This window comes from Porites lutea, chromosome 7 (assembly GCF_958299795.1).
Source record: "Porites lutea chromosome 7, jaPorLute2.1, whole genome shotgun sequence".
Lineage (NCBI taxonomy): Eukaryota > Metazoa > Cnidaria > Anthozoa > Scleractinia > Poritidae > Porites > Porites lutea.
The window spans coordinates 7,667,597-7,676,082 of NC_133207.1; the positions used below are offsets into that span (position 1 = coordinate 7,667,597).

General features: G+C 38.2%; 1 protein-coding gene across 1 annotated transcript; it reads right to left on the reverse strand.

Moving 5' to 3' along the window:
- Positions 1 to 332: 332 nt before the first annotated feature.
- Positions 333 to 4,068, reverse strand: LOC140944383 (uncharacterized; the record flags this gene model as incomplete). Its single annotated transcript, XM_073393535.1, has 2 exons — positions 333 to 716; positions 3,789 to 4,068. Coding segments are annotated over 2 exons (591 nt in total), but the record flags the coding sequence as incomplete, so codon positions are not given.
- Between the last annotated feature and the right edge of the window lie 4,418 nt (positions 4,069 to 8,486).

The window sequence follows — 8,486 nt, forward strand, 5'->3', positions numbered from 1 at the left end:
ATAACATGGTTATTTCTGCTTTGTTTACAGAGTCAAAGCTGAGCTGAAATTATAACTAAGTATTCTCAGTTATATTATCGCTTATCCCACTTATCAGAACTGTAAAAGAAATAACTCAAATGATTTTTACCGAAAGAAAAACTAACTTTGATTTGTTTATGGTCAACCTTTGACAACACTGGAATAAAACTGAAAAAAGTTGGCCCGTTTTATTCAACTTTGAATCTGTTTCAATACTGGCCATCGGAAGCCAAAGCCATTAACTTAAAGTTGAAAAACTGAGGGATATTAACAGTTGAATAAAGCTGAGAAATTATTTCTCTCTTTCCCCTGTTATTCCAATGTGTCTTTAGGCCTTTTAACATAATGCAAAAAAATCGAGACATAGCTCCTTTAACTATGAAGTCAAGTGAGGTAAAATACCTCAACTTCGTCAGGTGAGAAGTAACGGGCTCCAGCCAGGATTGTATAACGGTCTGTAACTCCATTTGGAAGAGAGTAAGAGGTGGCAAAATTGGTGTAGGAATTAGGATTCTGATTGGCATTATCAGCGACGTATATGTCATGCCCCCCACCAAATGTTGGACCGTAACTTGGCTCACGGTAAATTGCCAATGATGTATTCGTCATCATGCTTTTAAATGGTGCAAGCCCTTCCTTATCCAGGAGAGAGAAAATAAAAGAGTTGGAAGTCGTACCGTATCCATCCACGAACGCTGAAAAGGAATAACAAAAGGAAACGTGACGTACCCTAATCTTAAGAATATTTAACAATTATTCCACGAGTGCGCGTTGGATGTGAGTTGGCTATAATCATCTCATATCCAATAAGCGCGAGTGGAATAATTGTTTTATTAAAAACGTCCACAAAATATCGCGAATTCTTTCCGACTTTTTCTTTAAAAACAACCGATTTTGAGCAGACGCGTGCAGTCGCGTACAGTTACCGTATTTGGAGAGCATGGTATATTGGCTAATATACAATGATCGCTAAGCCAATTAGAGCTCTAGAATTGCGACACGTAGATATATGTTGTTTAGCAACTACTATAATTTGCAGTCTGTCCACTTTGAATTGTGTTCTCTAATGATTCAGTTTTTTATAAATGAAGGGGATACGTCACAGGGATATTGCTGTTTTAGGTCAATCTGAGTCAAGAATTGAATTGTGCATTTACTCATACACAAAATAGTCCTTTCGAATTATGAAGAAGATATCACACAAATTTCATCAGGGAGCACTAACCAATAATAAATTTGGTGGGATTTTTGTAGGCATAACATTAAAAGTTGGCACAACTTTTCCAAGTTTCAATCTGATGTCTATCGTTGTCATCGATAATGGCACTGAACAGACCACAGGGAACAGTTTCAATACCTAAATTTAGTGTCAAATAACGTAATGGGATTACATGTACTAATTTTCCAATTCAATTAAGTGAAAAAAAACAAAAACAAAACAAAACAAAACCAAACCAAACAAAACCAAAAACATACCAAATAACGTGACATAGCTCCCTTAACAAATATAAGCGGATAGCAATTTTTGCGTCACTTAAAATACCCCTGGCTATTAGGAAGCTTAAGCAACGACGACGGCGACGGCAACGAGAACAGCAAAAAATGCAATAGGTTTAGATTAAGCAAAACAACAACTTTGCAAGTGCATAACGGTTTTTGTACATTAGTTTGAGGTCACTGCACGACTACAACGTGAAAGTGCCTAATTTCTCGTTTTGTAGAGGACTTGAACACAAGACAACGACTTTCTCTTTCTTGTCCTGAAGTTCGATGCAGTCTTTTAGAATTCAGCTCCAGGAAAATGCTATCTATCGCGATCAAGTTTGAAGCAGCGCGAATTCACTTTATAAGTGACGTTTTCGTAACGGTCGCCGTCGTTTTTGCTTAAGTTCCCTAATAAATCACTGTATAGGGCAGTGGGAGTCAATACGCGTTCCGTTTCACGACAGCTCCTAAAGGCGATATTTAAGCGAAAACTAAGGCATCTGTACCGACAAGTACCAAGAAAGTGATAAATTTTGGTTTAAAAAAATCTTACTAACTGAAATCTTTTATTTGCAAAAGTTGCTCTCGTTTTTTAAGTGATTCGGTAAATACTAAAACAGCTATAACCCTAATGTTAGGTATAATGTTCACCTCCCCTTCTTTGGGGCAGAGGGGGGAGGGGAAGCATTCATTGAAATTAAATGCAAGGATAAAATCCAGGGAAATAACATTAAGGCTTCTCTTTTAAAATTTATATACGCATCAACCATTCGTAGTGAAAGTAATTCATCAAGCTTTACATTGTGGTGCTTCCCAGCTACAGCCATACACTGGATATACCATAATAATTAGTACAATATTAAGTACACAATTGTGGTGCTGCCTACCATTGGTTTCACAAAGGTAATAACGCCTGTTGGAACATGCTAAATCATTCCATTTTCTGGTAGGATACAACATAATTGTGCAGCGCTCATTTCCTCCATCGTTGTTGGGTTCTCCATGTTTCCAGTGAGTATATGTCGCTCTTGATCCATCAACCCACAACCAACGTGAATAGACATTGTGGTCCCTCCGCAAACCAATCCATACACTTTTTGATATTTCCGAGACTAGTGCTTGTTGTTCGGCTTGTGATGTCACTATGGCGAGCTTAGCCCCCTGAGCTTCACAGTCAGATTTTGCAGCGGTCCAGCTCAAACTCCTTGACGGGACTCTGTAGCATGAACCTTGAAGATGGATCCAATTGTTAGGAAAAAGCCCTAAAGTCAAAAGTAAACGTGGCGATGAGTCAGTTTGTCTCACCACTTTTCTTTCTTGTTGAATTAAACATATAACATCCTTGTCTTGATGACTGATGCTCAATGGAAAAAAAAAATAATATAAAATTTCAGCAGAGAATAATGACTGTCGTTATATAGCTGGAATTTTTTTCCCAACAGCGCGAGCTCTCATTGTTTACTTCGAGGTCACTTGACATCTAACAATGAAACTGTTTCACGCCAAAAACTCTGAACAGGCAACATTGTAAAATCTATGACGTCAGGGGGTAACAGTGCACTGTTACCCGCGAATGTTGACCGCTTGCAAGATTTATTTTCATAAACTCGTACACGAAAAATGTTCTTCTTCGTGCTCTATATAACAAATCACTTAAAGACTGGTCCCTTGGGTAACAGTTAACTTTGTTTCCCTCGAATCTCAGAGCTATGAGCTGCCAGAAATATTGAAAATAATGTCTCGTAAACTTAACTTTAACTTTTATTAATACATACCAAAAAACCAAAAAGTGTCGTGCTCTAGTTAGTCCAAACAATTAACGTTGATAAATCGAAGTATTCTTTACTTATATGAAGCTGTAACAAAAATTTATAGGGAAGACCGTCTTTCTCAGCCTGTTTAAAAAAATTGTCAGTGAGGGTATCACATTCATCTTCGTCCCTCACTAAACTTTTTGTCGCTGAGCTTTATGCGACGTCGAGATTAGCCAAAGACATAAGGTTATCGTCATTCAAGTGATGTAACGCAATCGCGCATTTGTTATTGCCACAAATAGGCGGAGAAGGAGCAGTGGATTTTTGCTGGTTCAGGGCATCTTAAAGAGGGGAAGAATCAGGTAGAAACTTCTGTAGGCAGCAAAAAGGAAAGGTAAGTTTTTGGCATTAATTATTTTGTAGCATTAGATTAGAAGTAAAGTGACAAAAGACCACAAACTACAAACGCACTATACAAGCAAAGTGCCTTATTCCCATTTTCAGTGACAAAAAGGACGTTTTACTTACTCCAAGGAATATCCGTGTATCCTCCGAACACGTAATTGTCTTTTTTGATGATTGTAATCGTGTGACGTTTCCCATCGCATTTGTTGTGAAAGGTACTGGCTGCCCAGCCATGAGTGGAGGCCCGCCAACACAGCGCCCAGTTGCTGTTATTCCCAATTGCAGGCGAAAGAAACCGTGTTATCACACTCGAGATAATATTTAAGGGTGAAAGATAAAATATGAGTTGGTTTCCCAAGCGTTTATATCTGGTGCAGCCATCCTCTAGCCAACCTGCGTTCGCGAATCATACGGCAGAGATGAGTGACAATTTTTTTCCAAGGATAAATTACTTTCAAAGTATACGCAGTCCACTAAAGGAAGTCCACAAGCTAAGTCGTGATAACCCTGTCTATGCGAACATTTGCGGGAAAAATCAAATCCAGAATAAAGAACGCACATGGCATTGCCATTGCAGTGTGATGTTACAAAATTGACGGCAAACACTTTCAAATCAGTATTTAGTCAATAAAGAAAGTTGTGGGAATTTGACCCAGACCTGAATCCTTGTTCATACAAGTTAAATGAAATGAGACAGCTATTCTGAAGATAACCTTCGATGAGCTAGGAAAACTTGACATGGAAAAAATACACGTGAAACCTAGGGCAGACAGAAAACAGATTCTGACCTTCCACAGACGTAACGACTCAAAGAGTATTACTGAAAGTTAGATCTTCGCAAAATTTAGCTTTGATCAAAGTTCACCTGCGACCGGGTTAGAAAACATTATCCGTCCCGTACGGATAAATCGTCTTTTATCGTAAGTGTCTGGTTAGTGTTAATAATTACGAGAGACGATCAATGCGAGATCTTGCGCGCGGCGAAATACAAATGAATGGGCACTATAGTTTTTGTTTTACTTGTTTTAACACGTGCTTCATTTGTTGCTAATCCTTTAATACCCACACGCATTATGCGTTCAGAAAATGACATTTCGTAGTGCGTCGTTTTTCCACGCCATGGATTCCGGATTCAAGGTACTAAATTTCAGTCTTTGTGAAGGAAACTTCGATTCTGGATTTCAATCATTAGTTTCCAGGTTTCTCGAGCGGTATTCCGGATTCCAAAGCCCAGGATTCCAAATTTCACAAGCACATTTTTTTTCAGAGTTCGGATTCAACAAGCAAGAATCTCCCAGATTTCGGACTGCCTTTCATGGAACGGCTAGGAAATGTGGTCAGGCGCCTTTACTACCGCGCCTACATGTCAGGATTTGCAAAAACCTTTATTTGGTTCTTGGTTCTAAGGATTAACCATTTTTAAAAACCGCAATATTCACGATACAAATTCTCTGTAGACTGATCGCCAAACATTTCGTTATTGAATTAGCCTTGAGAATTTATTTAAAGACCAAGGATTTTATATTTTTAGGTAATCATTTTGTTTATTACGTCATTTTTCTTAACTTAAATCCTTTCAGTAATTGGTTTTGCGGAAAGTGGTCAACTGTTAAGACTGTTAAAACTATTGTAGTACGGGGTCGATTTCCTGGTAAAAGATAGCTGAGCTTAAAAAAATAACATTTAAAAGGAGCCGGGAATTGGGCTATTTTTGACGAAAACTGATAATTACTAAAAATACGAAATTTCCGCGGTTCCAAAATTACTGGTGGCGACTGTGGTTTTAAATTTGCGTTGCCGCAACAACATCCTGCGATTGGCGCAGGCAAACTCTTAATAGAGCGAGTAAGTGCACCTCGTTCCTATTTGTTTAAATAACCAACGAAGGCTAAAAGCACCAATATGTGCAGCTCCATTCTGCCCGAGGTTAAGGACATTGTATCACCAAAACATACTTCATTGACATCTCTGTTTGCACGTTAATGAACAGGGAATGTGAATATTTTAACTGTAGCTATTTTGTGTTGCTATAACTGATCAAATGGAGACAGTAAAAACATGAGGAAGGTGGATTAGGTTGCCTGGTCTTAGTTAACGTAAGTAACAAAAAGATCATTGATTGATTTCAGCGGTAGCCGTTAGAGAGAATGTATGAGAACCGCTCAAATTGGACCTGATCCCAGGTTAGGCCGGACGATAACTTTCTGTAATCGATTTTTCTGTGGTAGTTATGTTCAAACCTTGGACACAATATGTGTGATCGAAATCAGGGATTCTTTTTTTTTTTTTTTTTTTCTCACGACATGCGCAACCTCCTTTAGGATTATGACTCCGTACTTTACAATGTGAGTGAGTAAATATTCTGCTAAGGACTCTGTCTATTTGCTTTTTGCTGGATCATAACGCTCTGCGCTTTTCATTACACCTGGCCAAATCTGTTCAGAAAACCAACGCTGTGTGATTGTTCTTTTTTTATCTTCTTCTTGTAGCGAGGCTCAGATTTAGTTTAGTGTATCTGTGTGTTTCATTTGTATTTTCTGTGGCAGCTCTTGATTTCTTGGTAAGATGAATAAGATTAATTGCTCTGTGGTCTAAAGGCATTTATATTCCCTCCTTGCATTTCTTTTGTGAGAACTGGCAACCCTGAACCTCGACCAGTTTTTTTTTTTTCGTCCATTGGCAAATGGACCTCATTTTTTCTTAAACAATCATGGGATCCTAAACATCTGAAAATAATTGCAGTGGTCAATGAAGGCGTGAAAGTACTGGACATATGTACGATATTAATGGGCTTGCCTGACTTAGCTTCTGATGTGTCACCTCGACTCTTTTTGCGGAATCCATGTTTCTCTTCGGATGAGCGGTGTGTGACACTTCAACTTACTGCAAGTTGACCTTCTGACTGAGTTGCGTGAATTATACTCTGCGGGGGGAATTTCCATTACTCCAGAGAGTCTTACAAGATATTTTTATACGCATTGTTTTGGCTACCCAGAGTTAATCTTTCCCTTAAAAACCAGCTTCCCTATTATACTATTTCGTTTTATTGAAACAAACGTTTGCTAGAACCAAAGTTCTTATACGATGCGGTTGTTCCGTTAACCTTTGCGAAGGTAACAACGCTTTTCCTTTAATGAAAAGTCATTTCCCTCTCATCAAATTCATAGGTACTGGAGCTTAACCTGTTCAAAAACTCTGCATTGTTGTGCGCCGTAACGAATTAGTAAAAATATCCTCCCCTCCTCTCCAATTCACTTTTAACAAGAAGAAAATGAATTGTATATTTGAGGATGCTGGTACGTTAACAAATATTAGTGTATGGATAACCGTAAAAACCAAAGCATTATCTTGCTGGATTTTTGAAAACGTACCGAACGAAAATTGCAGTCTTTTCACTGAGAAAGAGCCAAAAGCCGAAGGGAAAATGAGCCCAAAAATCCTCCTAGAAAAGAACAAGGAAAGGAAAAATAGAAAGAGCGAGGAGAAAGAAACGAGGAGAAGAAAGAAGAACAATGGCTGCACTCTCAGCTTTTATGTTGACTTCTTTGGAGATAGTTGTTGAAAGAAAAAACGGTTTGAGGGGAGAGCTCTATTTTGGCTTTAACGTTATTCAAAAATCCAGCTCTGATATATATTTTCTTACCCTTGCGGCTAACAGAAATCTGATAAAAAAGATATCTTTTAAAAGCTAATGATTAACGGCTTTCATTTTTCAGATTTAAAGCCTTACGACTAAATTTGTTGTAGTTTTACAGCCAACAGTGCATTCTATTACTGTGAAAGCGTCCTGTTGTTTTGGGGTTCCTTGAGTGGAACATGGGCTTCCTGTGCAAAAGCCAACGGTGTTTAGTATTTATCCCTTTTGAAAAAAGAAATTGAATTTAATAAATATAATAAATATAACACTACTGTAAAACTTTAAGGTCAAAAAATTTAGAATTTTGAAACTATCCAGTTTTCAATATCAATAAATAAAAGTGTGTGAAGAAATAACACACACACAATAAAGATGGAAAAGATTATGAAAAGAATGCAATTAACAAAGTGCAGAAAAAATAAAATTAACTATTTTAGTCTGTACAAAACACGCACACATTAAAAAAGTGCAAAACTACAATGAATACAAGAAAGGTGTAAATTTAAAGTTTTTGTACAGTCAGCAATAGCTAGTCCTCATCTGAGTCTGAGAGTACAGAAGCTCTGATCCTTTTCCATGTACGTCGTGGCTCTGTGCTTTGGTGAGTTGGCACTGGCATATTAGGTAGACCTGGAAAGCAAGGAAATGCACCATAGAAATTCACTGTACCTGTAAAGTTGTTGATGGTACTGAAACTGTTGCTGGAAGAACTGGCTTGAAGGGGTAGTCTATCCTTATTGGCGCTGCTGTTAGCAGGTTGTTGTTGAATATCACTTGTTTGCTTGCATCCACTGATTATATTTCACAGTTCCCTGGCCTGACTCTCGTCATCTCCTTCATATGAATTAAGGCTGAGAATATTACGGTGTCCAGTAACATCAATAATCTTGTCCCTCGGGACAACAGCATTCTTTAGCTTTTGCACACAAGTTTTTCTGCTCGAATGATTGGTAATTTTCTTACCAGTGGCAGCAGTTAAACCAGACTTGACAGCCATGTCTTTCATAAGCTGTCCAATTTTGTGTTTACCCATTCGTTGTCTGTTAAACCATACTTGGCCCTTGGGTTTTGAAATAGTTTTCAAGTAGAATGGCCCACTGTCTCTCAATTCTGGTGGTCGTCTAGACAGCATTTCTTCGAAAAGCATTACAGGGCATCTTTCGCCGCCGGTCGAAAACATTTTG